Below are 9,504 nucleotides of genomic sequence, written 5' to 3'. Positions count from 1 at the left end.
AGATTTTCAAAACCAAGTTGATAAATTTATTGATCTCCAGTTTTCAAAAAGCTTGTCTGAGCTGCACCAGTATCTCATGGAACATTCCAAAACAGTATTGACTGTCCACCAAGCTGCCTCACACCATTACATCTGATTTCACAGATCTCCATGTTCACTATTCAATGTGACTTATAGCTGCTCCAGTGTTTAACAATAAGTGGTTCCTCAATGCAAGCTTGAGGAACAGCATCTAATCTTTAACTCTCTGGAGCTTCTGGTCTAACTGCAAGTTCAATAACTTCAGATCAAACGCTCTCCCTTCATCTTGGTCAATGTGCGTTTTTCTCTTTTATTTGTTTTGCTGGGTTGGTGTTGCTTACGTTCTTTCTTTATCTCTTCAACTCACATTCAGAAGGTCTCTGTGTAACCCTTTATTTCTTAACGCGCCCATTGCCACTTGCTTCAGCTGTTCCATCTTGAAATCTTTTGTTAGTTACTCTCTGCTGCCCTCTACCTCTTCTCTCTTCTTCTTACGACCTTCACAGCGCCCTTGCGCTCTCTTTCACTCTCTCTCTCTCTCTCTCTTTCGGATGATAAGTCATCTCAACCTGAAACATAAACTCTGTTTCTCTTCAAAGAAAAAAATTACACAACACCAGGCTATAGTCCAACAGATTTAATTGGAAGCACTAGCTTTTGGACTGCCGCTTCTTCATCGGGTGGTTGACAACCACCTGATGAAGGAGCAACACTCTGAAAGCTAGTGCTTCCAATTAAATCTGTTGGACTATAACCTGGTGTTGTGTGATTTTTAACTTGGCCCACCCTAGTCCAACACCAGCATCTCCATATCATCTCTTCAGAGATGTTGCCTGGCCTGTTAAATACATTGTTTTCATTTCAGATTTCCAGTATTCACAGTATTTTGCTTTTGCAACAATAAATTGTATTGGATTTTGAAGGGAATGGTGAAAAGCCCAACAGCTATAAAAGCAGTGAGCACTCACTTGTCTGTGTCTCCAGTTTGTATGTGTCCTGATAATATTTGCTGGCAAGTGACTGATGTGATGTGGCTGCAGACCAATTAGAGTATATGACCCTGCGTATACAGGAATGACATCAAGTGAGGACTGGTTCAGGGTCAACAGTGAAGCTTTCCACACATGATAACCTTCTGGCACTCACTGTTTTGTTTGCTCTTGAAGAATGCCTTGTTATTTTTATACTGTCAGACTGTCATAACCATAAACTGCACAGGAGAAGCAGGGTGCAGTCCCTTCAACTTGCCTTGTCATGGAATCTGAGGTAACAAAGGTTCTGCCTCCCTCATTTCCTAATGGTGACTCCGAGCAGTGCAGCACATATTCTCGGTCTGTGTAATTTAATCTTGTGGAGTGTCTGCTTAGTTGTATAGTTTAAAATGGGCAGAATTAAAAAGCATCAATTACCAGGATTAAGTGTTGGGTTCTGAAGGAGTAAAGTTATACGATTTAAACAAACTCCAGGTTATCTCATTCATGATAACATGCAATTGTGCTATTTTAGCTTCCTAACTCTCTTAAACAGAATTCAATTTTTTAAAATGTGTGGAATAAAAAAGCAAGCTGAATGGTGACTCTGCAAACACTGCCATCATTGTTAAACCCATCGGGTTCACTGATGTTCTCTGGAAATCTGCCATCCTTACCTAGCCTGGCCCACATGTAACTCCAGACCCACTGCAATATGGTTGATCCTGGGATTATATGACATGATGTTAACTTTAGTAAGATTTGGCTTTTATTCAGTGAATATTATAATCACATTATTGACCCATGATTTAGATTCATTTGACAACTGGACCTCAGTTAATATTCTTCTAAAAAAGTGAAGGCAAAGAGGTCAATTGAAAGTGGCCTTTAAGATTATGGAAGGGTTCGGTAAGGTAGCCACAGAAAACACATTTCATTTGTGCGTACATCCAACACCAATGGGTTGGAAATGTAAGATAGACAGGTATAGCTCTCAGAATTTCAGGAGACCTCTACCAGAGAGTGGTGAGAATGGAACACATTACCGCAGGCACTGGTTGAGGTGAATGGTATTGATGTAGTTAAGGAGAAACTACATAAACACACAAGGGAGCAGCAAGTAGAATTTGCTGGGAGGAATGGATGAAAAGAGGCTGATGTAGAGTGTAAAGACTGGCATAGAACTGTTCAACCAGATAGTCAGTGCTATAATCTATGTAATTACATTCACTTTGTCTGCTTAGACCAGGAATCAATGTTTTAAGACAAAAAAAATCAACCTATTACAATATGCGTTGAGGACTGGTGGCACTTGAACCTAGAGTTTCTAACCCAGAGATAGGGACACTATCACAAAAGCCCAAAAATACTGTATTTGTCAGGATTCAAACCTACCCTGGGAGATCCCAACCCATTTCTGAGCCATCACATCGCTGCGGTTTAAATCAGCTTGTTGCAACATGAAAATACACGTTTCTGGAGCAGGTGGGACTTGAACCTGTCGTCTTCTTAAACAAAAAAAAAGTTACGAAAAGATATCACTGCACCACAACCACCCTCTGCAAGCTATGTCTTACTCAGTCCTCTACAACTCATTGTCATTGCTCAGCTTAAATATGCATTTAAATTCATTGAGACAGTATTTAACGACTGTCTCCACCTTGTGGAAGTAGTGAGTAAAGCAGACGCGGTAGATGTGGGGAATAACAAACCTGGATATTGTATATAAGCGGCATGGTAAACCACAGTCGGTCGGTGTTCAGTTCTGTTGGCTTCAGTGATGTGACCATGCAAAATTTTAGCATCTATGACCTTCAGAGCATATCAAGTTCGAAACTTCACACTGGAAGCCAGCCATATTCACCAAACTGGGAACAGTCCCAGAATCAACTGATCATCATGACAAGTTTCCACTAAGTGTACTATTTTTGGGTCTTCAGAGATATTCTGAAAATTAAGCCATACTTTTTTGGAACAAGGGCAATAATAGATCTGTGACTTTTTTAAAAAAACTAATAACTAATAAACTAACCAGTATCCCAATTAAGCAAATAAAATATTTTCACCTTTACTCCTTTAAAATCAAGTTACACTCAGGCGAAAGATCACGGTGGGATAGAATAGGTCAATTATTCACTTGTATATTTTACAAAAAAAGCTAGAAAATATGTAAGCTGCTAAACCACGGCGCCTATATTAATAACAGAACGCATACATGAGAAAAATAGCTGAATGAGTTTAAATGACAACTTGCAAAAAACGCAGTTTTCAGTCCTCGTGTGAGCTCCACTTGCGTCACTATTTTCATCTTGCCCCGCAGCACCATGTCTTGGGTTCGATTCCCGCCTGTCTGTGTGGAGTTTGCACATTGCAAAGATCAGGTGAATTGGCCACGCTAAATTGTCCGCAGTGTTAGTCGGGGTAAATTTAGAGTAGGGGAATGGGCTTTGGTGGGTTTCTCTTCGGAGGGGCGGTGTGGACTTGTTGGGCTGAAGGGCCTGTTTCCACACTGTAGAGAATCTAATCTAATCAGATATGTAATTTGAACACATGGCAAAAGATGCAGTCTTGACCCAAACCCATTTCTAGCTATGCACAATTTACATAATTGTGACAGGTTCTTGTAACCTTCAATGTGAGTCAACCAAGAACAGACACGAGTCAGTGACAGCACAGACCTTTCAGAAGGGATTCTGGATGCTCATTTTAGCCGCTTGTTCCAGTATAAGATTCAATTTAAACCAAACATGGCTCTCAAATCTCTGCCGACTATTGCTGAAGCCATTAATGAGTATTTGATTGCTTGGGCTTTCAAATGGATTTTGATTTCAAATATCTGCTGTCCTACCCAAAAAGATAAGCTATCTTGAGCAGCCTCCTATTTCTAACCGTTAATAATACTAACGCATAATGGAAAAAAAACTTAACAACTCTGTAAAACAAACACAAAGCTCAAGATTACACACAATTTTTGTTTATTGTGCATCATTGCTCAACCGCGGTGAAAGTTTTTATCCATATACAGAGCATGTCATGTCTTACAATTATGGAAGTCAGGAATTTCACACACATTACACACACGCGCACACATCAATTGCAGCCAGCTAATGCCTCCAGTTCAGATTGTGCTTGAGTTCATTCCGAATCCTGCCGTAAAAAAAACGAATGCCGTAAATGTTAAGATTGTCTCATTTAACACATTTGCAGCTGTGATCTCCAGCATCTGCAGACCTCATTTTTTACTCATATTTAACCTGCAGAATACTTCAGTGCACGACAAAAATTTTACTAAAAGTGAAGAAGCCTTGAGCTGTATTTTTACTTCTATCCTAACCTGAAATCCTACTGAAACATTTCTGGTTGTAAAGTTTGACTCTGGCTAAACTACATAGACAGAACTCATAACCAATTCCCACAAACTGAAAGTGTTTTTGTAAATTGTGAAATGACTGCTGGAATACTACATTTAGTAAGGATAGGGATCAGCAACTGAAAATTCAACGTCACTTTATTTCGCCCCGATCTTTCAGTGCTGTTCTTTCCCAAGTTCCCATTGACTCTGCTATTCCTAATCCCTTTGCCTCGTTTACGTTGAAATGTGATATGTTTACACTGCAGTCCACATGCACACTGCACAATCCTTATCTAATATTGAAGAGTCTCATCTGCAATGAAGGGACCTTACACTGAAGAGTCCTTATACTGCAGAGTCCAATATAAAAAAAAAGTTTTGTCTGTTTTGAGGAATTGACATTTTAATGAAGATTCCAGGCCTAAACTAAAAAGGTTCTTATATTGATTAGTCCTTGTCTATATAGAATAATTAGCATATTTTACTGAAGATTCCTTGTCTTATACTGAAGAAACCTTACCTCCACCAAACATTTATCTGTATTGATGCATATCTGTTTACTGGAGATTCTTCATCTCCACCAAAGAGTTCTGATCTGTATTAAAAGGTCCATCTTTTAGATAGTCCTATTATAGAGTGCATATCTATGGAGGAGAATCTTGGTTCATACTGAAAACTCCACAGCTATGCTGAAGAGTTGTGGTTTTTGTAAAAAAATTGCATGCCTATACTGAAAATGTTTCATCAATTTAGAAGTGTGCTTGGATTTACTAAGATTCCATGTTGTATATTAGGAGTCTTCGACCATACTGAAGATTTTTAAGATTTGGAGATGCCAGTGTTGGACTGGGGGTGTACAAAGTTAAAAAATCACACAACACCAGATTATAGTTCAACTGGTTTAATTGGAAGCACTAGCTTTTGGAGCACTGTCCTTCATCAGGTGGCTCTCATCAGGTGATTTTTTAAAAGGTTTTTTTTCCAGGATGTACATGTCGCTGGTATTAACGACAGATTTTTATTTGTTCTTTAGAAGGTTGTGACAAACCACTTAACTGCTGCTGTTCTTATGGTGACTTTGTACTATTTTTGATGAAAGTCAGTGGCTTCCTAGGCCATTTCAGATCGCAGTTAAGTTGTGATAGACTGGGTTAGGTGAGCAGATTTCTTTCTCTAAAGAACAATAATAGGCAATGATTTGGAGATGCCGGTGTTGGACTGGGGTGTACAAAGTTAAAAATCACACAACACCAGGTTATAGTCCAACAGGTTTAATTGGAAGCACACTTGCTTTCAGAAGCTAGTGTACTTCCAATTAAACCTGTTGTACTATAACCTGGTGTTGAATAATAGGCCAGATTTTTAAAAATAGCAATCCAGTACTTTTATGGTCACCGTACTATGTTTTTTATAAAAAAAAGTTAAATTCTTAGCTGCTGTGTTGCATTCAAACTCTTAGCATTAGCTTAGTAAGGCCTTTGGATTGCTACTGTAGTATATGTGTATTTTTTAAGCTGAGATAGATTCTTGATCAACAGGAGAATCAGTAGTTATGGGGAAAAGGCAGGAAAGTGGACGTGAGGAGTGTTGAATCAGCCAGGATCTTATTGAATGTTGGAGCAGACCCAGGAGGGCCCAATGTTCTACTCCTGGTCCTATTTCTTATGGTCTTGTGGTACTGCTGCAACACTCAAAAATGTCTTATACTAAATAAATCTGGTCTAATATGAAAGAGCTTTCAACTACATTAAACAGTCCTCCTTGCTTCTGAAGCTATCTTCACCTATACTTAAGTGTCCTAATTTCTACTGAAGATCCACATTGTAAATGAAGAATCTTCATCCTTACTGAAGAGTTCCTGTTTTTTCTGGAGTTCTTGTCTACACTGAAAGGTCCGTGATTTTACTGAAGTGTTTACCATGATTAATATTTTCACTACTACTGACTAACCTTATAGGTGAGCCACAGCCAGCAGAACATTCAACGTCTGTAGAATTGTGCACCAGTTAAGTCCGGTGTATTTGGGCAAGGGAAGAATTGACCAGAGTTGGAGGTAGAAGGTAAATAAATTAAAATATCTTATACAAGAAGCTTATGTAATTATATACATCCAAAAGTATAACTTAATTTTATTTTTTTTTCACATTTAGCCAAGTCTAATGTTCACTTGTGTTCACAGATCTATACTTCTACATCAGTATGAGATGAATTTTGATTATCAACTACTGGGGAAGTTTAGAACAAAGGCCCAGAACCATCACCTTCCTTAGAGGGAGTGTGTCAATCAGGTGACTCAGTGCTAGACTCCATACCCACATCCTACAGACTGGTTCCAGGGTAAGTCACCAAAAGCCAGATGGACAGAGCAGTGGTTCTTTGAATACTTGAGTAGAAAGCTGGTCACCTGCCAATATAGGCTAGGAATGCTGGTAGCTTTATTCCAGCACTGATGGGTAATAAGGGCTCAAGATGCACTCTGTATGAAACATTCCTGATAATTTTCCAGGTGCTGCTTGGCAGCCAAGAGGCATACTGTTTTCCAGAAGCAACATTCCTCACATCTTTTCCATACAGCAAGAGGTGAACTGGCAGCAGTTTGAGAGTCAAAACACCCTGGACCCATTTTCTGCAGCAAAGTGTGATGTACAGTTCCACACATGCTGTGTTCCGGGATGAATAAATTGGCACACACTGTATCAGTAAACTTCAGGAAATAGAGAGAGATGGACAATGACAGAGTATTAATAAACATTCGGGAAATATCGTTTTGAAGTGATTCTTTAATCTCACACTCCCAACAGACATCCAGGCTGGGAGGGAATGGAGATTAAAGGATATAAAGTTCTATTCCTACTTTCCACTCATGCAGCTCAAGAGTGTGATTTTCCCATGAATGCACAAAAGCTAAGAATCACTCTGCATCAGAACAATGAAGCAAATACTGAGAAAGTGACATTTAAAAAGAGAGACAGGCGTGAGAAGGCAGCAGGTGAAACAAGAACAGCCACAGAGTCACTCACTCTGAAAGGAAAGCATAAAAAGGAGAGACACTGAAAGAGGGCAAGATTGATAAGCAACAGAAGAGAATAATGAAGATGAGGAGCAAGTTTGCTGGAGTGTGTGCTCTGAATCTCACTCACACAGTGGGATGGTAATGACATTAGTTAGAGTGAACTAAGTAACTAATTAAATAATTACATCATGATTGCATCCACTCATCAATTCCAGAGGCTCTAAAAGTCATCCAGCCTCTTGGGGTAACTCATATCACATTAAAAATCAGAATGCAGGCTGATTGTCCCACACATCTTCCAATTACATGTAACAATTACAGTCTCTCCAGTCTCTCTGTGCTTTGTTGGCTCCTTGCGTCAACATGAGACCTTTGATTCCTTGTTACTTTGCCTTGTCCAGTGGCCAGTTTCTTCTCTCTGAAAATGCTGCTCCACTCTTCCTACTGCCATATTGGTGGCCGTGACTCTGACCCAGGGACTTGAACACTTTGAGATGACCTGCCGGTGGAGAGTTGATTTGCTTTATTTAACTTTAAAGTGACGGCTCCATCCTGACCATGATGCTGGGAGAGTTTCGGAGACAGTTGTGGATGTTGAGCGCTGTCCCTTTGCTGCACAGGGAGTTCCTGAACCTGACTGCTGGGTCCCCCCATCGTAGCAGAGCCTGTGCCAAGAAAAGCCTGCTCTTTCTCCCAAGATGCTGGGTCTTTGAACGTAGCTGAAGGTGAAAGTCTGTCCCGCAGGTTGCTTGCTGAGTTCTGGCTGTTTCCTGCAGTGGGTTTGCCCCCTGACAATTTGGGTTGGCCGGAAATGGACACCTGAGCCCCTCTGGGTGAGGGGCTGCGGCTTTTGCTTTTGTGCTTGGAGCCTACCCTGAGATTGAGCCCCTGTAGGGACCGTGTTATTGGAGCAACTGGGCTCTTACTCCGACTGCGGCTCCGGCTGCTCCCCTTCTTCATTTTGCCGGGGCTGGGGCTGCGAGATTTGGGGCGGATCAGCTTCAGGGTACTCATCTCCTCTCCATCTGAGCTGGAATCAGAGCTGTCAGACTTGCTGGTGTCAGAACTTGAGGAGGGCAGAATAATCTAGAGGGAGAAGAAATGGGAAATTTACTTTGATTTTGTCTGCATTTGTATAGCAGGGAAAAGCTGGTTCTGTGTCTGACCGATTGCTGGCACCTCATACAGAGCTGGGAATGGTCACTGTTCAGATTGGACACCGTCCTTCACCTGATAGGGTGTAGCGCAGTCCTTCCCTATCACAATGTCAATCTGCAATCTTTTGGGAAAAGGGCCCTTGTGACATAGAGTCATAGAGTCATAGAGATGTACAGTACAGAAACAGAGCCTTCGGTCCAACCTGTCCATGCCGACCAGACATCTCAACCCTATCTAGTCCCACCTGCCAGCACCCAGCTTATATCCCCCCAAACCCTTCCTATTCATATACACATACAAATGCCTTTTAAATGTCTTCAACATTTTTTAATGCTCCCAGTTTCAAACATTGAAAGACAATTCCAACATTGGAGCTGACATTTGTATGGCACAGGCTGATCAGATATCAATCCGCTCTGCCTATTGTGAACTGGACTTTTATTGCACTCTCAACTCAGAAGGTTCTGAATTCAAGTCCCACTCCAGATGTAAAGTTTAGACTGGCAGTCTAGTGAGGAACTGAGGGAACGCTGTACTGTCAGACAGGACATGTTTTGGATGAGATATTAAACTGAGTCTCACATCTGCTTTCTTAGGTGATTGTAAAGGATCCTATCACACTACTTCAAAGAGGACTAAGGGAACTCTCCCCTCTGTCCTGACCAATATTCATCCCACAACCAACACATCAGAACAGATTATCCAATCTTCATCACATTGCTGTTTGAAACGGCTTGTCAGGTGAAAATTGGCTGTTACATTTTCCACATCATGCCAGTGACTACACTTCCTCAGGAACCTACTTTCAGTAATGCTCTTTGGAATGTCCTGAGCTTATGCAAGGTGCTATATAATTGCAAATACTTCTCTGGGGGAAGAACACACAACTGAAGGTGATTGTGGCATTCCTTTGGGAAACAGGACCGACAGAAACTGAAAGCTGATCGTGTACCACCCTCTCCCTAGACTGGCATGCCCCTCTATACATC

The 9,504-nt window shown here is 40.9% G+C and overlaps 1 protein-coding gene across 2 annotated transcripts in view; it reads right to left on the bottom strand.

Moving 5' to 3' along the window:
* Window positions 1-3,950: 3,950 nt before the first annotated feature.
* Window positions 3,951-9,504, bottom strand: part of inpp5jb (inositol polyphosphate-5-phosphatase Jb) — an 82,513-nt gene continuing 76,959 nt past the window's right edge. For both annotated transcript variants that reach the window (XM_060843543.1, XM_060843544.1), the window contains one exon: window positions 3,951-8,443. In XM_060843543.1, coding sequence (XP_060699526.1) covers window positions 7,799-8,443 — 645 coding nt within the window. In that variant the 3' untranslated portion in view covers window positions 3,951-7,798. The remainder of the gene's footprint in view (window positions 8,444-9,504) is intronic.

This window comes from Hemiscyllium ocellatum, chromosome 24 (genome assembly GCF_020745735.1).
Source record: "Hemiscyllium ocellatum isolate sHemOce1 chromosome 24, sHemOce1.pat.X.cur, whole genome shotgun sequence".
NCBI lineage: Eukaryota > Metazoa > Chordata > Chondrichthyes > Orectolobiformes > Hemiscylliidae > Hemiscyllium > Hemiscyllium ocellatum.
This window is presented reverse-complemented; position numbering and strand designations above follow the sequence as displayed.